The 22,505-nt window shown below is 39.1% G+C and overlaps 1 protein-coding gene across 1 annotated transcript; it reads right to left on the reverse strand.

Annotated features, from left to right (window-relative positions):
- Positions 1 to 679: 679 nt before the first annotated feature.
- On the reverse strand, positions 680 to 21,372 carry LOC127567535 (aquaporin-3-like). The gene is made up of 8 exons (XM_052010551.1): positions 21,357 to 21,372; positions 14,027 to 14,147; positions 13,124 to 13,250; positions 8,402 to 8,531; positions 7,823 to 7,830; positions 5,396 to 5,514; positions 2,362 to 2,579; positions 680 to 1,141 (listed from the first exon to the last, which is right to left on the reverse strand). Exons 2-8 carry the CDS (start codon positions 14,132 to 14,134, stop codon positions 967 to 969), a joined length of 885 nt encoding a protein of 294 aa, XP_051866511.1. The 5' UTR covers positions 14,135 to 14,147; positions 21,357 to 21,372; the 3' UTR covers positions 680 to 966.
- Between the last annotated feature and the right edge of the window lie 1,133 nt (positions 21,373 to 22,505).

Raw genomic sequence — 22,505 nt, forward strand, 5'->3', positions numbered from 1 at the left:
CTTGTACAGATGATGATGCCCTTTCCTCAGGAACTGACATAGTGATGTACTTCTCAGCAGACTTGGGCCAACCCAGGCTCAGAGGGCAAGGTGCAATCCAACTGCTCAATCATTGCTTCCAGGTGTATAATTCATCTTGAAGGAGTGGATAGACCTTTTCCCTTATCAAGAGTTAATCGATGGTCCAGACTCTCCTGCTTATTGTCATCTAAAGCTTCTGAGAAAGAGAACGAAGTTCTGTGAGGGTCTGCTGCCTTCATCTTCAAATTATATTGCCAGGCTTCAAAAAATTTGCAAATGCTTAACCTGTCAGGCAATGAGGAAGTTACTTATGGAAGAATCTTCCATAAGGCTACTGATCACTGAGCTCCCTCCAAGGAGCCTCTAGATGACAAATCACTAGGATCTCAAAACAGTACAATTCCTCATAACACCTTTACTGCCTCAATTTTACAAATCGCTGCTTGAATTATCTCTTGTCCTATCAACTTTGTTAAGAACAATGATCTTAACATCAGTTTTTTCCCCCAATGAAAATAACTCCAGCATTTTCATATAATAAAATATTAGGGATATGCACTTGCTGCACTGCTGTAGCAGCTCTGTTGTTACTGCTGAGTGAATTAAATTCGTGAAATATAGACTTTATCTGCCACCAACGCTTTGAGTTCTGCATTAGTTTAATCTGTTCAAAATAAAATGTACAAAATAGCATTATACGTACATTCAGAGATATTGAAAATTTGAAGAGATCTATTGCCTGGCATATTTTTCTGTTTTTCATCAAGTATTAGAAAGTTATAAAATTTTATTCTATGGCTAATAAAATGATTGAAAATATACATAACACGTGAAAAGAAATGCAAAGTTCAAAGAGATCGTGATTTTGGAGTAAATAAACAAATGTAAAATATGCTGAAGGTTATTAAGACAAATTCTTCAGAGAATACATGCAGTGTCTATTCATCAGCACCTTCCCTTCGTTTTCTGGCTCACTGATTTTTCATTTTGTTCTGCATTGGATGAGCAGCCATTTCTTGCATCAACACGTAATCCAACAATGAACTGGTACATCAAAACACCCAAAATGGCACCAATGATTGGGCTGACAAGCGGGATCCAAAACCAATGGCTTCCAGCACTGAAAATAAAAAGAAAAACAATTGAATAAAATGAGAAAACACTGCCACGATACACTTCAGCATATAACTGTGTCAGCATAGCAATTCTATTTTCAGAACTAACAAGAAACCTGCTATAATGGCAATGCAGCAAGTCACCAAGTTACTTCAACAGCACTCCTAATCTTGTGATTTTCGTAACTGAGAAGAGCAAGACCATCAGCAAGACCCCCTTATTTCATGGATCATCATAGGAACATTATCATCGCAAGGATTGAAGTAGGTCATAAAGATACCAGCAGGCATGGACAATAAGTAGAGAGTCACTCATACCCTCAAATAAGTTACGTGTTCACCCAACACAAGCAAAACCAGATTAACTACTGCCCTGACTAGGTTCTGCATCAGAATGTGGATGTACACATAGTATATGCATTGGAACTTTGTCCACAACTGTCCTTATGGGTGAGGTCAGGCTGAATGGGAGGGCTTCCAAATGGCAATCTGTTCTTTGAACACTTAATTTTAAGCATCTTCCTCTGAAAAGATAAAAGTGTTCCAAGCCAATTTCCAATATTTGTCTAAATGATGTGTCACAAGATAACCAGCCTTGGAGAAAATTATTCAGGATGCAAGGAGGTTAAGGAACTGCTTTATCTTACCAGTGATATTCTGCTCCATGGTCAGACTGTAACATTGTAAATTACCTATCTGGAAAATCATAGAGCTTTCAGTGACAAAATATTCGGATTGACCCAAGAGAATAATCCTCTGGGTGAAAAGTGAAAACTGACCGGTATTTCTCAAAAGCAATAGCACAGTCTGAAATAGTCAGTCATGGAATCATAGAAATCTCTGGCAAAGAAAGTGGTGATTTGGCCCATCAGGTCCGAAATGGCAATGATCTGGTCAAATATCCTACTCAATTAGTGAGCAATGAAAGTACTGAGACATTTTGAAAATGTTGCTGGCTTTTCATTAATATCTCACCCGTGCCCTGCTGTGTTCTGTTAACCATGGATATAAAACAGCCCTCTAACTCAGCTTTACGATGCCTTAAATGTTAAGTAACCAATTTTTGGACATCCATCAGATCTGGTAAAGACACAATTTTCTGAAAGAGAACATGTATGAAAAGGTCCATTATTGTTTAATGGTTGAAATAGGCCAAGAAATAATCATTTTCATTGAAAAGGAATTAATAGTATATCGACAAATAAGAAATGACAACCAAACATACGTGAAAACTTCAGATCCCCAACCAGCAATTGCTGTAAACAAGCGAGGTCCAATATCCCTGGCAGGATTTAGTGAGTACTGGGAGTTTGAACCCATTGACCAGCCAATAATCAGAACTACTAAGCCAATGGTAAAGGCTTCCAGCCCTGTTCGCACTGGGGTGTGCAAAGGATCCACAATGATAAGGATACAAAATATGAGAGCTGCAGTTCCAGTTGCCTGCATTTGGAAATAAAAAAATAAGTCAAACATTAGAGTTTTACTATTATTACTTTTCATGTCATGCCTATAACAGCTTTCACTTAACTTACTAGCCAAAAAGACTGTCTGATTTGTGCTTCACTATGCTAAGTCAAATGTGATCCGATGACATGCTAACAACCAGTTAGATTCATGACTAGAATTTTAAGCATCTTGGAAAGTACCTGGCTTGTATGATGATTAATGTCAATGCAACAAGCTCAGATTTATTAACAGTTAAAATATGTAAAAATGTAGAAGAATGAAACAACTACAAGAATAAATATTCTACACAAATGCACACAAATAGAAACACACAAAACACAGTCTAATATATTTTCAAGATTCAATAGCTAATTTCTCTGCGTTAGAACATCAAAAGACATGGAGCAGGTTTTTGGGTGTCAGTAAACTGCATCCAAAAGTGCAGATGCCATTTCTTTCCTACACACCTCTGAACTGAATTAACAGGGAAGAGCAGTGTAGTACCCGAACATGTCTGAAATGATCATGTTAAAATTAAATGACACGTTACATGATCCAGAAGGTTTTAACTGGTAATGATAAGAAAACAAAAGAAAAATGTTAGAATTCATTTAAGGAGTGAGTCAACAGTGGATCTTAAAGATGGTCTATATTCCCGACAACTGAAGTAAACAGGCATTGATGCTCATTGGATACATTCAAGGCAGAAACTGACAGATATTTGATCTACAAGGAAGTCAAGGGGTATGGAGAGAGAGCAGGAAAACGGCCAAGATTATATAAACCTTGATTTTATGGAATACTAAAAAAAGCTTGAGGGGCTGCCCAGCGTATTCTTGCTCCTATCCCTTCTTTTGGTACATTCTTATGTTCTCATTAATCGCAGAGGGATCACAGCAAAATAGCTGTCAAATACCTAAATCTACAGAGAAATGTGGGAATGAAGGGGGTGCAGCCCAGACACAGCATAAGGCACTGCAATGCTGGTCCACCTTGGAAAAAAAGGAACACAGCAATAGCTCCAGAGCCCTAATTAGCACCTTAAAAATCATTAAATGAAAAAGGCAAGAGCTCAGTTGAAGGCTCCTGTACCTAAAACCTCCAGAAATGGTAATATTCCCAAAGGAAAATAATGCCCAATAAATTTTAGTTATATTTTGCTTATAATATGTGCCTATTTAATTACATTAGTTATATTATGGGGGTATTTGAAGACATTTTTAACCTCTCCCTGCTTCACTCTGAGGTTCTCACCTGCTTTAAGAAGACCACTATCATCCCGGTACCTAAGAAAAACAAGGTAACATGCCTTAATGACTACCGCCTGGTGGCTCTGACATCCACCATCATGAAGTGCTTTGAGAGGTTGGTCATGGCACGCATCAACTCCAGCCTCCCAGACAACCTAGACCCACTGCAATTCGCCTATCACCAAAACAGGTCTATGGCAGACACCTTCTCCCTGTCTCTACACTCATCTCTGAAGCATCTGGACAGTAAAGACACCTACGTTAGACTATTGTTTATTGAATACAGCTCCGCCTTCAATACTATAATTCCAAGAAAACTCATCATCAAACTCTGAGACCTGGGACTTAACACCTTCCTTTGCAACTGGATCCTTGACCTCCTGACCAACAGACCGCAATCAGTAAGGATAGGCAGCAACACCTCCGCCATGATTATTCTCAACACTGGTGCCCCACAAGGCTGCGTCCTCAGCTCTCTACTCTACTCCCTATACATGACTGAGGCCAGATTCTGCTCTAATGCCATCTACAAGTTTGCAGATGTTACCACCGTAGCAGGATGTATTTCAAATGACAATGTCAGAGATACTATAGAGAGCTTACTAACATGGTGTCATGACAACAAGCTTTCTCTCAATGTCAGCAAAACAAAGAGCTGGTCATTGACTTCAGGAAGGGGAGCGGAGCACATGCTCCTATCTACATCAATGGTGCTGAGGTTGAGAGCTTCAAGTTCCCAAGAGTGAACATCACAAATAGTCTGTCCTGGTCCAACCACGTGGATTCCACAGCCAAGAAAGCTCACCACTGCCTCTACTTCCTCAGGAGGCTAAAGAAATTTGGCATGTTCCCCTCGACACTGATCAATTTTTATCGATGCACCATAGAAAGCATCTGATCTGGATGCATCACAGCTTGGTATGGCAACTGCTCTGCCCGGGATTGCAAGAAACTACAGAGAATTGTGGACACAGCTCAGCACATTACAGAAAACAGCCTCACCTCCATGGACTCTGTCCATACTTCTCGCTGCCTCAGTAAAGAAGCCAGCATAATCAAAGGCCCCACCTACCCCATACATTCTCTCTTCTCCCATCGGGCAGAAGATACAAAAGCCTGAAAGCACGTACCACCAGGCTCAAGGACAGCTTCTATCCTGCTGTTATAAGACTATTGAATGGCTCCCTAGTACGATAAAATGGACTCTTGACCTCATAATCTACCTCGTTATGACCTTGCACCTTATTGTCCACCTTCACTGCACTTTCTCTGTAGCTGTTACACTTTATTCTGCATTCTGTTAATCCTTTACCTTGTACTACCTCAATGCACTGTGTAATGAATTGATCTATATGAACAGTATGCAAGACAAGTTTTTCACTGTACCTCAGTACATGTTACAATAATAAACCAATTCCAATTCAATTTGTCATTACATTAGCAAATTTTATTTAAAAATATTAATATCCAATGACCTGCTAAAATAATCAAATATAAGCTGTCCTGTGAGTTGACCAGATGCATAATGTGTAGCTGAACTTGTAAAGTTCTCCTACTTACCTGATCAAAAATGCCATTGAGTGCACTCACATGTTCAAGTGGAAAAGTTGTAAATATCCCAGCAGTCGAGTTTGGTCCAATAACTGTTAGCTGTTTATTATCATGAAGCCACAATTTATCTGTGAATGTAAAATAATTATTAGTTTGTATTTGAGATTCACCCTCTTGGTTTTCCTGAACAGCAATTTGCAATTTTCTCAGGATGATGTTGAAAATTACCCTTCTGAGTTTTATCAAAAATAGTCAAAAATGCAAAACAATAACTCTCAACATTGAAAATAAATACAGTAAAAACAAAATATTTCCACATACAGCCACACAGAGGTTAAGACAGAGTATTTGAGAAGCAAGGAAATTAAAAAATTGCTGAACTTTAGCAATCTGAAAGGTTATTCACAATGGAACCAGGATTTCTTTTATATTTCAGTCTTTTGTGCTGGTTTTTAACAATCTGAAGTCCGCACAAAAATTTGGGTGCTGCAGGTTCTGAGCTCAGTGCTCACATCTGTTTGGCTGTATTTAGTCTGCTGTTTATTAAACGGCCTGGTGTAGCGCTGAAGTGTTGCCAGACTCAGGCTTGGCGGTCTATAGTACAGCAAGACAAACTCAGAAAAGACCAAAGGAAGCAGCAACTACAGTAACATCTCCCATTAAAGCAACAACTTCTTCAGAAAAATTTACTAAGTGAAGCATGGTAACATATAATTTATGTGTTTTAAATTATGTGTGAATAACTTGCAGCAGTGTGATCGCCAATCTTGAACGATAAGGAAAATATCCAATCATCCCCATCCTGGTTGGCCTTTGTGAATCCATTTTCTGGCAGTTACCAGACAGATTAAAGGGGTTGAAGGATCCTTCCTCCCCCACCCCAAGATCACCAGAAGGTCATTGGAATGGCTGGAAATAGCAGAAGGTGCGACAGAGGAATTACCCATTCCCCTCTCTCCCATAAAGTCACAAAAGACAGCAGATGAGCAACACACAATCTGCTGGAGGAACTCAGTGTGTTGAGCAGCACCTGTGGACGGAAAGGAAATGTCGAAGTTTCAGGTCAAAAGCCTGCATCAGAAAGGCAATAAGACTGAAGAACAGCTCTGCAGCTTGAAAATTATGTGAGTAAAATTGCCATTTCCCAATAACATCCAAGAGAAGATTGGGCCAAGATACAGCACCAAACCATTCTCCAACCCATATTCTCATGAAGGCTCCCTTTTGTGAACATACAATTGGAAAATTGTCCACCAGAATGGGCTTTTATTAGGATTGCTTACTAGTATTAGAAACCTCAAACATTTAAAATAGATGCTCAAAAACAGAGCTCTAAACTAAGATTATAAAACTGAGAGGAACAATGAAAATTGATATTATTATTCATCAATACTGGGTAAATCGTAAAAGAAAATAATGAAGGAATTAGTGAATTCTCTGAAAGGCTTATAAAAATCATTAAGTCAATGTAGATCTGAGAAGCAGCACACTTGTGAGACTAGGAAATTACTGAAAGAAATATGTGATGTATTTGGTCATTTTATCAAAATGCCACATGCAAAACTTATTATGAACATTGAAATTTGTGGTATTGAAGGTAAATCACCACCATGGATAAAGGCAATGATTTGGAACTAGAGTAAATGGATCTCTTTCAGATGGGCAAGATTTAGTGAGCCTTCTGCTGTAAGGATTTTTGGTGTGATGTTTTGGTCTTTCACGTATATCAGTTATTTTTATATCAGATGAATTGCTACAAAAATACCCCAACATCATCAAGTGGTAAACTGTGAGGAAAATTAAACATGACCCCAGAATGGGAAGACAGGCAGCAAAAGCAGCATAGCATAAGTGAAAATAGTATGCTTTAGGAAAGCTATATACACTGGAATTTTAGTATATTCTTGCATGACTGGAGCAGAGAAATCTAAATCATGTACACCTAGAAATTGCCTCTATTATCCACCTGCCTCTGTCTCCTAACTCCACCCCTCCCTTACCTGGCTCCAACTCCCCATTGTCCTCACCCCTCTTCATCCACCAATCACCTACTGGCCTGTCTCACTACTCCCCATCTCCTCTTTATACTGGCTATCTTCCATCTCCACAGTTCTGATGCAGGGTTTCAACCCAAAACGTTCCTCCCACCACCCCCCCCCCCCCCCAACCACAGATCCTACTCAAATCGCTGAATTCCTTTGGTAGATTGCTTGTTACTTCTAGAAATTCATTGGCTCTGGAGCTATTTTAAAGGCATAAAGCTGGCACCTTAGCAGCCAATAAACAGAGTGGTGAAAGCGTGGTCATCTTGCACTCAAAATGGGCTATCAACAAGTTAATTAGGCTCTAATACACTGCTAATCTTCCCTGGAGTAGAGATGAATGTGGGGCAATATTATCAAGAAGCTTAAAATAATAGAAGTTCAATGGAGAAACCATATCCTCTGGATGGGAAATCAAGAGCCAGAAGAGAGAAAAAAAAATCAAGAACCAGTTTTTCACACTGATATTTGATGAGAGCTGGAACTGTCCTGCAGAATACAGAAGGCAAGTCAACTGGAGCATGTGGAAAACAATTGACTCTTATCATTTTAGGATATCAAGGCATTTAGAAAGTAGCAGGTAATCAAGTTGAAATACATATTGACCATGCTTTAATTTAATGATGAGAAAGAAGAGCTATAAATAACAAATCCTCTTTCTAATATTTCACCACAGGCATTTAACCTGTGTATGAGAAGTGGTAATTATTTAACATTTGTTTTAGTAAGCTTTGTAAAATTGGATTGCCATAGGAACTTATTCAGCAACTTTGGGGCTGGAAGGTAGTATGTGGTAGGATTAGTTGGAACAAGAGAGGAGGGCACTGTACCGGTCCACCTTATTTATAGCTATGACTTCGGGAAGCTCTTCTCCCATATGAAACACTTTCAATTTCTTGTCAACTTTACATTTTACTGCCATATTAACCAATTGCATTTTATACATTGTTGAAGTAGTACTCACCATAATAACAATCCAAACATTATTCCTGATCCAAGAAAGGCACCTATTGTTTGGGCCATAAAGAAGAAGGGGAATTTTAACCAAGGCTCACAAGCAAGCAAGCACAAAGCAAAGGTCACTGCTGGATTCAGGTGAGCTCCTGCACAAACAACAAAAAGAGTTATGAATTTATATACAGGTAGATAGTCAACTTACATTCAAATTGGATATTACCCATAAAGTAATGAAGCTGGATAATGAAGAATATCAAGTTATTTATTTATTATGGATTTTACCACACCAATTCCATTTAATTATATGGTAAAGTACCACTGTACCTGCTATATTACATATGATTGAGCTAGCATGCGTTATCTGTGCCTCAAGGTAACAGCACACTTACCTCTGGAGTCAAAAGTTTAATGAATCAGGTATTGTTCCGGAGACCTGGACACAAAAATGTAGGCTGACGCTCCACTATCAGAAGCACCATCTTGAACAAACATCCCAACTACCCTCTTAGGTTCAAGTTAAATGCCCTATGGCACTATTTTGAAGGGCAGCTGAGTTATCCCCAATATCCTGGCCAACATTAATCCCTTAACCAATACTACCAAAACAGATTGCCAAGTTATTATCATATTGCAGTTTGTGGAAATTTGCTGTGTGCAAATGGTTGCAGCATTTCCAATATTACCAAAGGGCTACATTTAAAGGCACTTCATTGGTTGTCCTGAGATGTCCTGATAGGGACTTGAAAGGTGCTATATAAATGCAAGTCTTTCATTTTGTATTCAAAATCAACCAATGAAGTCTTAACTATTTATTGGCTGACTGCAAGGTATGTGAAATCTGAAATAAATCAGTGTTAGTAAATGGATACCTTTGAATTAATAGGACCTTTCTTTCAAAACAAAACATTTTAATTGATATTCAGCACTCCATGAAACATTAACATGGGAAGAAATTCTCTCACCTTCAACAAGGAGCAAGGATAGATAGATACCACATACGTGATGTACATAATATTACATATGTGTCCCTTTTAGGGTTGTGGTAGAGACCACCTACTCTCCATTTACACTGCAACAATTTTAGGGGGTAAATTCCAGGACATTCCTTTCCGTAGAGCAGCTGCCTGGTTGTCTCTGCATAGTAGACCCACAACAGAGAAAGGAGACACGTCTCTTTCTAATGAGAGACCTGATGAAGGGTTTCGACCCGAAATGTCGACTGCTTATTTCCCTCCATAGATGCTGCCTGACCTGCTGAGTTCCTCCTGCATTTTGTGTGTTGCTCCAGATTCCAGCATCTGCAGAATCGCTTATGTCTCTTTCTAAGTTTGTTTGCTTAATAAAGCACTTTAGCTTACTGCATAACCTCCTGTCTCTTAGAAAATGATACTAATTCAACGTGTTAAAAATGCCATTTAATGAAGCTGAGACATTTAGACTCTGTCACCGAGACGAAACAGGCCATTCCACTCACCATATTTACACCAACCTTCAGGAACCCATTTACACTAATCCTACCTGCACTTGGAGCATTGTGAGCAGTTCTGGACACCACACTATAGGAAGGATGTGATTAAGCTGAAGAGGGTGCAGAAAAGATTCACAAGGATGTTGCCTGGACTGGAGGGCTTGATTTAGAGATTGGATAGGCTGGGACTGTTTCCCTGAAGCGAAGAAGGCTGAGAGGTGATATGATATTAAAATAATGAGAGGCATAGACAGGATAGATAGCCAGTGTCTGTTTCCTATGGTAAGGGTATCTAAAACTAGAGGGCATATGCTTAGGTTAAGAGGTAGGAGGTTTAAAGGAGATCTGGGGGGTACATTTTTCACACAAATAATAAGTTGGCATCTGGAATGAGCTGCCAGAGGAGGTGGTGGAGGCAGGAACAGTAACAACATTTAAGAGGCATCTGGACAGGTACTTGAATGAACTAGACATCAAGGGATATGGATTAGTATAGATAGGCATGATGGTCAGCATGGACACGGTGGGCCAAAGGGCCTGATTCTAGGCTGTACAATTCTATGAACCAATTCTTAAGTGATGGCAACACAAGCTTTTCAGAAAGAAATGCCCTGGGTATCAAAAAATGTGTGCACAACATGGACTGGTTACCCATTTCCCCAAACAGTGCACAATAACAAGGGCAACAAAAAGTCAATGGGATCAATGAGATGAGCCGTGCAGGGTTTGAGATCTGGTAGATCCAGAATATCAGTTAAACTCAATATAGCCAGTGCCAACCAAGGTCAATTTTGTAAAAGAAATACCTGCTACATGTCAAGTTATTGAAGCACGGGTAACCAGTGAAATTTCAACTTGACTTGGGAAGAATATTCAATGTTCTCCCAAAACTAGCTATCAATCTTGAGGCAGTGCAATAAAACCACTGTGTTAGGTGCCATCAATGTACAACAGGATTACAATGAAGCCAGTGGGAGGTGCGCCCTGAAGGTGGTAAAACAAAAAAGATAGAGAGAGAGAGAGAGAGAGAGAGAGAGAGATAATGTGAATGTCATTGTTGCATACCAGAAAGATAGCACATCTATACTTGGATATAGTGCAGTCTAGTGGATGGGATTGATAAAGGTACACCATAACGGAAGTCAGGAGATGGTCAGAAGTCAGACAAACACGTGTAAACCTGCTCAGATAGACTATAGCATCACTCCAAACAATCTCTCATCCCAGAAGTCAATACCTCTATCTGATAATTACATTTCTGACTTATTTATCAACGATGTAAGCTATCCTAGATCATTTATACATGTTGAAAAAGCAGTGATTCTAATGCCAACCTCAGGGTGGAGAGAGGGGATTGTGATGGCTACTATATACTTCCTTCCACTATGAAAAAACATTCACTACTACTCCCTGCTTTTTGAATTCATGCAGCCACTATCATTTTAATCCCTTGGTCTTCACTTTTCCTAACAAGCCTATTGTGTGGGATTTTTATTAAAGACCTTTTAAAGTTCATTGACACATCATCACTATACTACTGTCATTAACCCTTTTTATCAATTCATTAATGAACTCCTAAATCATACAGAAGTTGACTTTTTAAAAAATCCATGCTGACTCTCATTTTTTTCTTCAAATTTCATGTAATTATTTCCTGGATAATTGTCCTTAATTGCTTCCCTACTACTAACTTTGAGCACAAGACCCAGCCAACTTTCCCATGTGTGCTATTGGATGCACTGTCCTTCAGGTGAAGTTTTAAATCAAAGTCTCTCAGAAGATAAAAGATCATGTGGCACAACCTTGAGCAGGAGGAGGGGAAATATCACTGGCCAACATTTATCCCCCTTAGCAATATCATTTAAAAAACTCAACATCTGGTCAACAAAAAATTGTCAGTGGTGGGACCTTACAGAGAACAGAATGATTGTTACATTTCCTAATTCAAAATGAGTGACTGCACTTCAGAAATACTTCCTTGCCTGTAAAACAATTTGGTATGATGGAAGATCATGAAAGAAGATTTACAAATGTAAGCCTCTTATTTTCTTTCAAACAAAATGCTCATGAACCTTATCACGAAACTGAAAGCTTCTGATAGCAACTAGGTAAAATATAATCCATTGACACTTGCATCCTCTCAGCAGATCCTCTCAGCAATCGAAAAACATCCCTTAAAACTAAAATTCCGGGATATTCTCCATATACCAACGGTGACAAGAGGGTGAAACAATTTCCTGACCTATCTGTAAGTATAGCAAACCATCCAGAGGTATATTTGCTAACTGTAGATTTGACCCTGTGTAATGGACTCATCGATTTATAGGCCATGACACAGGCCTTTGGGTCAAGTTCCCAGAGTTTGTCCTGAAAGTGAAATAGTGGGCTTCAAAGGATCAGTGAAAGTATCTTATCATAACCTTGGACCCGCAAAGTCAACTACTTTCACCAATCAATGCAGTTGCAAGTGAAGGTAACAATCTTATGAGGATGTTACCAGGACTCGATGGCCCGAGTTATAGGGAGAGGTTGGGCAGGCTAGGACTTTATTCCTTCAAAAGTAGGAGATTGAGGGGTGACCTTATAGAGGTATATAAAATCATGAGGAGTATAGATAGGGTGAATGCACAGTCTTTTTCCCAGGTTTAGAGAACTAAAAACTAGAGGGCATAGCTTTAAGATGAGAGGCAAAAGATTTAAAAGGGACCGGAGGGGCAGCTTCTTCACACAGAGGGTGGTGCGTGTATGGAATGAGCTGCCAGAGGAAGTGATTGAGGCAGGTACAACAACAACATTTAAGAGACATTTGGATGTATATGGATATGGGCTAAGAGCAGGCAAATGGGACTAGCTTGGTGGGCACCATGGTTGACATGGACGAGTTGGGCCGAAGGGTCTGTTTCCATGCTGTATTACTCTATGACTCTATGTTCCAATTGACTACACAATCAACTTCTGAAGAGGTAGCCATACTTCAATAACCTTTAAATAACATCATAGAAAATGATTAATACTGAATAAAGAAACAACATTCTTTATTATTTGACTTTTCAGACTCTCAGTATAAGTGAATTCTTAAGGCACTGCCCTTGAACTCGCACTCTGGTTTTAGCTTCCTTTCAGAGAAGGGTTGCAATTTTCACAGGTTCTGTTCCCTGAGGTGGCATTTTGTCTAGTGGAAAGGAACTACCTCTTGTGAAAGGTGCACACTCAAAAGCAATGTGCGTAATGGCCTGAAAATCCTTTAATTCTTCATAAAAATACACATACCTGACACTTTACTGGTTACCAATATGCCCAGTGCTACAGCAAATCCAATTACAAAAGTTACGGACTGAAATTCTTTGTGTGTGCCACAGTTGAGTGTAAATTGTGCTATTGCTCCACAGCTAAGCATCTGTAAAGAAAGGCACCAATAATTAATGGATAACACTTACTCAATTGTAGCTTTACGTGCAACTAAAGAGAGGCCGAGGATCAATTCAGGTTTTCAAAGAGGTCATTTGGGTAGGGGGAAGGGTGGAAAGGGAGGAAGGGAGGAAGGGAGTGAGTAGATTGCTATTGTAATTTAATGTCACTGTCATAATATCAAAGCTTCAATCTTTCATTTTAGTTTTTTAGCTGTCTGTAACGATTAGCAAAGCTCAAATCTCAGGTAGTTGTAACGCACTAGCCAAGATTTATCCTATAACTTAGTATCCTCCTCCTCTTAAATCTAAAAGTTAAATTGCCTCATTAAATATGTCAACACTACATTTAAATGCAAATAAAATTGTGAGATTTCTGGAATTCAGTGGAACAGTTAAAAGAGAAATTAAATCTTTAAATACACATGAAGAATTCTGAGGAGATCAGTTGTTTTACTTAATTATAATTTTAACCATTGGAGGAATGAACTACTTAAAGACAAGAAATTATCATACACGAAGAAGACAAATAATTAAGAACTTTTAAGACAAATAAATATTAAGAACATAAAAATAACACTTCACTACATATGCAAGGAAAATGCGAGGATACTATATTCATGTTTATTTCGTGTTTTAAATTTACTTTATGAATTAACCTGCAATGTTTATTTTGTGATTATCATTGCTATGTAAATTTTTGAAACAAAAAAATTCATCAAACTTCTCAGTGATAAAATATGACAAATTCAGTGGAAAAACTCACTGTATGAATTAGAGTTCCCAAACATTCAGCCAGGCATTGCTTTATCAGAATACTTCGAATTCTCAGCACAATCGTCATTTTCCTGAGGATCTTCTCTTGTTTCCCCATTTTTAGTCAGTTTCTAGGAGAAAGAGTTGCTGATGCAAACCACTTTCAGTCCAGTGCAAGAGCCAGTTCTTTGAGCTTTGAATTTCCCTTTAAATTTCCCTTTAAATATGCTCAGAAAGCCATTAAAACTTCCATCAAATACTAGTTAAAGCAAGGGTATTCGGCATGCATCTGACTCGATATCAGTTACTGCATTAAAATGAGTATCTTATTAGAATGTATGTTATTCAGAGTAAAACCATTCATCTTTTAAAAAAGAATTACCTTCCATCAAATGTAAGTAATTCCTTGCAATGTTAGTTTATGGTAAATGGATCAAAATTATAAAGGGGAAACAAATCACAAGCTGCTAATTCGGTCTCAGCTAATATTTCAATGTAAAATCTACATTTTGAACTTAAATTCAATCAGCCAGAATATTGTCATAGAGTCATACAATGTGGAAACAGGCCATTTGGCCCACCACATCCATGCTGACCAGTGGGGACCCATCTGTATTAATCCAATCCTGCACTTTGTCTGCTGTTTAGAAGCTAGGTGATTAAAAACATGGATTGCAGGAACCACTGTATCTTGACCACAATTTCAGATTCCATCTCAGATCTAACCTACAGACTTTCTACAACCTAAAAAGAACAGTATTGCACCCATCTGAAGAACAATAACCAATTTTACAGGACAGATCCTCATGGCATTTGGATTGCTAAACAGATCAGGTCCTTTTTTTTATTTAAATGGCCATACAAAAATTCTATTCTAGACATAAACTGTTGTATCTGTTATTGTAAAATCTGAATAGTTTCTTAAGGAACGTATACCAAAAGAAGTTGCACATACATAACACCTTCCATAATTTCCAGATTGATTAAGGTACTTGATTCTTTCACAGGGTCCTTTCCTGTTGACCTGCCCTAATTATTGTCAAGGAGGCAAGTGTAAGCTAACTCCTTGAAAAGCTGCAGCACATGTGGCGAAGGTACTTCCAGAGTTTTGTTGGGTAGGGTGTTCCAAGATTTAGATCCAGTAACAAAGGAGGAACTTTAATATATTTCCTTGTTAGGCTGGAGTTGTGACTCACAGGTGTTAACTTTCTCAGCTTCTTGCTGTCACGGGTGGTGAGTGTGGAAGGCCATTGCAAGGTAGCATTGGAGAGCAGCTGCAGTGCATTTGTACACATTGCAACCATGCATGCCAATGGTGATAGAGAAGGTGTATGTTTAGCAGGCTGCTTTGTCCTTGATTCCAGTCAAAACCTTTGGTCTGTAGTTATTATATCTGGGTCATATCCTCAAAGGAGCCATAGGTGATGGCTCAATAAAATGCCCAAAACTTCAAAATTATTGTTTTATTTTGAATTCAGTAGAAGCAGGATTGTTCTCCCAGCTGTAGAAAATAATTGCAGATCACTGATGGCCTGTCATTACTCCCCTCCTGATCACCTCCTCCACTGACCCAAACCATTCAAAACCCACTAGGTCCAGAGAGATAAGAGCTGCATCCCGAAATATGGTGACAAATCTCTAGGATGAACTTACCTGCTGGTCTTGATTTTGGTGCGCTGTTCGAATTGCACCAATTTGTTTACACTGAATTTAGACTCCTCCGTCTTTCTAATTTGTTCTTATTTTCACTTTTTCCTGAGAGCCAGCACTGATTGACTTGTGCATGTGATTTACAAGCAGGAATAGGCTCCTCCAATTATTAAGATCATGGCTGATCTGACTGTAACCTCAACTCCACATTCCCACCTACCCACAGTAACTATCACTCAATTGCTATCTTCTTCTTCCTCAATAATATTCAGACTCTGCTTCCACCTGCCTTTGAGGAAGGGAGATCCAGAGACTCCCAACCCTCCAAGAGAAAAAGTTTCACCTCAGCTGTCTTAAAGGGGTGACTTCTTATTTTAAAAGTAACTCCCCCCCTCCTCCCCCTCCCCCCTCCCATGCCGGCCCAAAACGTTAACTCTTGTTTCTCTTCCCATAGATGTGGCCTTGACCTGCTGAGTATTTCCAGAATTTTCTGTTTTCACATTATAAATGACTACTTTTATTTAAAATTCCAGATTATTAACTTAAATTCACTTCCACAGCTGCTGTGGATTGATAATCCAGGCCTCCAGAATGTTGGTCTGGAAACTTAAGCACCGTACCACCACTGCTGAAGTGCACCAGATCAATGGGAGCGGCAGATGTTGGAGAGTGAAGTCTCACAATGGTCAATGCCATGATCATGATTGAATCATTCCGTTCAACCTCTCTCCATAACTCAGTCCCTCAAATCCTGGCAACATCCTCTAAAATCTTCTCTGCACTCTTTCCAACTTAAAGGCATCTTTCCAATAGAAGGATGATGAAAACTGAACACAATATTCCAAACGCAGCTTCACAGGGCCTTGTACAACTGCAACATAACATCCCAACTTCTATACTCAATGCCTTAACTGATGAAGTCCAATGTGCCAAAAGCCGCCTTTACCACCCTGTCTACCTGTGACACCACTTTTAGGGAACCATGTATTGTACTCTGAGGTCCCTCTGTTCTACATGTTTTATATGTTTATAGTTGACTTTAATTTTTTTAAAATTCTTTGCAAAAAATATGGTTGGCATGAACATTGTAAGCTGAATGGCCTGTTTCTATGCTGCATGACTTTATGACAATATTCTGTCTGAATTTAAGTTCAAAATGTAGATTTTACATTGAAAGATCAGTTGAAACCAGAATATCTGCTTGAGATTTGTTCCCCCATTATAATTTTGATCCACGTACCATAAAGTAAGATATCTTTATTAGTCACACGTAGATCAATACACACAGTGAAATGCATCTTTTGCGTGGAGCGTTCCAGGGGTAGCCCGCAACAGTCGCCACACTTCCCGCACCAACATAGCATGCCCATCAATTCCTAACCCATACATCTATTGGAATGTGGGAGGAAACCAGAGCACCCGGAGGAAACCCATGCAGACACAGGGAGAACGTACAAACTCCTTACAGACAGCAGCCGGAATTGAACCCGGGTCACTGGCACTGTAATAGCATAATGCTAACCACTATACTATACTGCACAGAATTACTTACATCAGATTGCAAAGAATTACTTACATCAGAGACAGCGAACAACACTGAAAATGCCTGATAGCTGACAATTCCAGTATAGCTAGGGCTTCGCCAGCTGTTGAAAGCTTCCTGAGGGCTTTCACGGTTCTGGCCCATCTAAGTCCTTCCATTAACTCAGTGCTGCCTCTCTTGCCATTTGACAGTGCAGCTCTCTGGGAAAACAGTATCTGCTTCCCAGGCATTTCTAAACCTGGGGGAATTGGGAACATAGCAAAGCAACGTCAGAAATCTGAGCCATTAATTCTAAATTTGGAAATGGCACCAAAGGATGGGGCAGTGGTTTGGCACTGTTTTTATGCCTTGCACTGTACTGCTGCCACAAAACAACAAATTTCATGACATATGTCAGTGATAATAAACCCGATTCTGATTCTGAAGCAGCCAACACTGAAGAGAATGCAAAAAATTAAAATAGTATCTTAATAAAGTTGCAGGGCAGACATGTAATTGGCATATGAGAAAACTGAAGTCATTATGTTTTACTGAAAAGTAACAATTTAAATGGGATAGAGAAGTAAAGGGATCTGAAAATTCATGTGCACTAATAATAGCAGTACAGGTTAATTAGGTCATTAAAGAAATCAAAAACAATAACTTTTTTCTTGACGTGAAAAGTAAAAAGGTTCTGTTAAACACATGCAGAACCTGGTATAATTCTGGTCATGATATTATGAAAGCAATAAAGGAACAGTGATTGTGGTGGGAAACAATATACAAGAATGCAGATTTGCTATTCAATCTAATTCACCCTGTTTTTGGAGATTGGCCTTGAAATGGTCACTGAAAATTAACAGTAGTTTGAATATTCGTATCAAACAAAATATGGAATCTATCAAAGAATACTTATGGGAACAGGTGTAGAAAAGGAGTGTTGCCTGATTTGTTTTCCCCCACATGGTTCATTAAGTACAGGGGTAATAACAAGAGATTTCAATACAGCAACTGTTGTTCCAAATTTTAAACAAGGTCAGAAGTGTGATCTTGGGAGTTATGGACCTATTAGCTCAACATTAAATCACTGAAAAATAAACACAGGTCTATTATAAAGGAAGCAGTTAAAGTACTTTTAGCAAAGGTAAAGGTAATAACTCCAGTCTAGCATAAGGTTTCTAAAAGGCAGGATATGCCTCACAAATTTGTTGGAATCCATGAGGATCAAATAATGTGTCCTGGTCCAAAAGCAAAAATGTTGCAGATGCTGGAAATCTGAAATAAACCAGAAAATGCTCCAAATGTCTGCAGGTCAGGCAATATCTGTGGACAGAAAAACAAAGTTAATGTTTCAGGTCAAATTGAACCATTAACTAAACGTATTATGGTAATATGGAGCCAAGGTGCTGATTTTCAACAGGGTTTCAAGAATATGCCTCATGGAAACAAAGCTAGACTAAGGGAAGTTGTAGTTTTATTGCACACTTGTGACCGGCAGCATCCCATACTGCAAGTGCAAACTGCTGTTGTCGAAAGCAATAGTTAAGCACCATCAATACAGAAAATACACAACAGATGCTAACCAATCTGATGGCTATTTTCACAATTTTCCAAAGGGTTTCCCCCATCTTCCAGCATTTAGGTTAATGTATACATTTCACTTGAGATGGAAGAGGGGTCCTAACCTGTCTTAAGGTTAGCTCTGCATCCACCTTTTAGCGAGCACTCTCATTAAAAAAAAGTTCTTAGTCCCTGTCAGGAATCTGCAGTTTCAGTCAGTCAGTTCCAGGCCCACCAAGACGTTGAGCTCTTCTTCTGTCGCCTCCACACCTACTTCTTCGGCAAGGATTCCCCAACCCCCCACGGACTACCCTTTCTCCCATCTCAAATCCTCCTCTTCCTCTTGGACACCCCCTTCTGGCCTTTTACCCTCTCTCGATCTTTTCATTTCCAACTGCCAACGTAACACTAACCGTCTTGAGTTCTCTACTCCCGTCACCCACTCCAACCTCGCCCCTCTGCGGGATTTCCCCCTCTATTACTGGTTCTTTATCCACTCAGAATGCTTATGTTGGTACATGACATACCACAACTCAGCTGCTTCTAGTGCATCAGATATTGCAGTTCATCAGGCAATTAAAGATCTAAGGTCATCACATTTACTGCCCTAGATGTCTCAGGAGAAAAAAAGTCTCTGTATACATGAATGTGTGGTCAAAGGAAGTTTTCAGATTGCCTTTCTTTACAGATGCCACTTTCACCAATTTATATTTCCATTAAGTTCAATGCAAACAATCCAAAACAAGCTGACAATTGCTGAGACATTTTACATTTACCCCTTTTGGTCTCTTGAAAAGGTTAGTGATCTTTTCATAATTGGCTCAAAGTTCAATACTAGAGCCAGGAAGCTGCAGACACCATTTGCATTAACTGAACAATTCATTCCATTTGGTGTACAGCATATTTTACCAATTGCTTCTATTAACATTCTTTCACAAGGTAAAGGACTTTCTATTGTATTTACCCTGCCCAAAGGGCTGATATCAGCATATGAATAATGTTGGGAAGAACCAAGTCTTGGCCCCTGACAACCATTTAAAAAGCAACCCAGTGTGTAAACTAGAAATAAATACAATTCCTCCTGGGATTTTTCACACTGATATCCACCCCAGTCATGAATGCAACTGCACATTTCCTTCTTTTATAATATGTTGTTAACACTCGACACAAACTTAAAGACATTCGAAGGTTAGACTGTACACTTTGATTAATCATTAAAGAAATAGAAGCAAAACATTGCCAGGGAGTAAATTGTTGTGATGTTAATGACTTTAGTGCATTAGTTTAGTCTTCAACATGGTGCTCTAGCCTAAGGACATGCACAGATTAGGCTAAATAAATTGATCTTCAATGCATTAGAATTTATGCATTTTAATTGATGCAAGTTTAAAAATGTAGAAACACAACCCCTTGTATTTAAAAGAGTTTAAATACAAGTTTATTGGAGTCCAAATCAACTTTCATCTTCTACTACATAAGTCATCGGCAAACTTGCATGTTATACCTTTTGCATCCACAGGATATCCAGAAGCAACTCATACTTAATACATTATTTTAAACTGCATTGACTGCAATTTGTAGGCAAATGCACACCGAGGTCCCACAAGCAACAAATGATAAATATAACCAGCTAAGCTGTCCACGCAGTGATGTTAGTGAGAAGGGATAACTCACTCATCGTGGAATAGTCCAATGGAATCTTTTATATCTACTTCAAGAGAGAGATTTGGTTTAACACACCTGACGACACACTTTGGAGAAAAAGTAAACAGGTTACACATTGCTTAAGAGTTTGTAAAGGGTAGAGGAACAAAAGTATTTGGGAATACAGATACACAAGTCTCTAAAAGTAGAAATGCAAGTTAATAATGTCATTTTTTAAAAAAAAGCAAGTACCAGTCTTCATTTCTTCAGGAATAGAAGTTATATGGAAACTTGTTTAGGGCATATTTGCAGTAATACGAACCATTCTGTTCTTGGTATCATAAAAATGATAGGCATTGAAGAAGGTCAAACCTATTAAAGTTTGTACGTTCTCCCTGCGTCTGCATGGGTTTCCACTGGGTGCTCTGGTTTCCTCCCACATGCCAAAGACATACAGGTTAGGAAGTTGTGGGCATGCTATGTTGGTGCCAGAAGAATGGCAACACTTGGGCGCTGCCCCCAGAACACTCTACACAAAAGATGCATTTCACTGTGTTTCAATGTACATGTGACTAATTAAGATATCTTATTTATTTACTATAAAGATACTAGGATTGAGAGGCTACACCTGTCACATAAACTGGAGTCTTCTCTCTAGGAATAGTAGACTTACTTTGGGTTTCCCTCTTTAAATCTTTAGCTAACTCCCTAAAACTTCTTCCAAAATCTTCTTACATGGCTGCATGTCAAATTGTGCTTGATAGCGCTCATGTGAAGAAACTTGGGATGTTTTGGTACATTAAACAAGAGAAAAAGTTGGTCTCAATCATTAGCACCACCAGTGATAACATACGGAATGCAGCACGCTGCCACCATTTGCATGATTCTATTGGCTGCATAATGCAAGGCATCATCTAGAGACCAGAAACAACTTGAACATCACAATGCCTTGCTCAGTTCTCACCTTCCTTGTTCCATGTACTTTTATTGTTTCTGCAAGCACAGGTCATCCAACAAAGATTCATTATGAGAAATGTGAGTTAATATAGCCTTGAGGAGTGACAGATGTTCTACATGCCCTTGAGTCGAGAAGATGGACTGAAAATCTACATTGATCCTTATGTGCTCTATATTCATGTTCCAAGCTGTGCCTGAGAATGCAAATGAACAGCACATTTAAGAAATTAAAGCCTTTGTATTTCAAACAAATATGCTGCTTTACATTGGAGGAAAAAATATAAAGCCTCTGTAACCCTGAGGAATTTGAAACAAAAAAATGATGGCCCCTCAAACCTTCTGTTTATGTATAAATTCAGATTTCTAGGACAGGTATACAGCAGATGGGTAATATGAAAAATAGTGTTTCCTTGGCAAATCTTACATCACTGAAGGTTAAAACCTGTCACTTCCTCAGTCACAAATAAAGCTTAGCCTGTGTGGAGCTTACTTGTAGATCTGGCTCCAGCAAGTTTTCCTCCAAAGCTTCCTGCAAAAAGTGTGCCTATGATCCTATTCTAGGCTGTCCCAATTAATCTGGCTTCCTTATTGTCTAATAACACACCCCCTTCTTCTGCATTTGCTTCATACTTCTGTTATCCCTGGAGTAGACAACTCCAACATATCCCTGGATGACCTTTCTCATTCCATCCTACAGAAACATGAACAAAATCCAAAACTCCATCCATGTCCTAATTTATACATCCCTCTTCACCCATCATCCCTTTGTTTACTGGCATGTATTGGCTCCCAGTTGAGCAATTTCTTCATTGTTATATTTTCAGTATTACATCTATGGCCTCAGCATCAGCTCCCTCCACTATCTCCATCTAGTTCCCCAGTACATCAGGCCGATTATCTGGCATCACTTCTGGATGAGCTATATCCTCCAGTCGAGTGTTGGGAAGATTGATTCCATAGTCTTTGCAACACTCATTAACTTTCTTACCAACCACAGACTGCATCCAATCAACCATGGTAACTTATTTGACTGTGATGAGATTCCAACCACATCTCCTCCACCACCATCACCTGGTTCCTTCTGTGTTACATATCCTGCATCTGTCCCTAACTCACCCACTTCTTGCTGAAAGCTGTGCCCATGGTTATATTACCT

This window comes from Pristis pectinata, chromosome 2 (assembly GCF_009764475.1).
Source record: "Pristis pectinata isolate sPriPec2 chromosome 2, sPriPec2.1.pri, whole genome shotgun sequence".
Classification (NCBI taxonomy): domain Eukaryota; kingdom Metazoa; phylum Chordata; class Chondrichthyes; order Rhinopristiformes; family Pristidae; genus Pristis; species Pristis pectinata.

Excerpts from the sequence above, each read along its gene's own strand:
- LOC127567535 (XM_052010551.1), bottom strand. The coding sequence starts at position 14,134 with ATGGGGAAACAAGAGAAGATCCTCAGGAAAATGACGATTGTGCTGAGA. Across the intron at positions 13,251-14,026 it reads TGGGAACTCTAATTCATACA|ATGCTTAGCTGTGGAGCAAT; the intron begins GTGAGTTTTTCC and ends CTTTCTTTACAG. Across the intron at positions 2,580-5,395 it reads TCAATGGCATTTTTGATCAG|GCAACTGGAACTGCAGCTCT; the intron begins GTAAGTAGGAGA and ends TTCCAAATGCAG.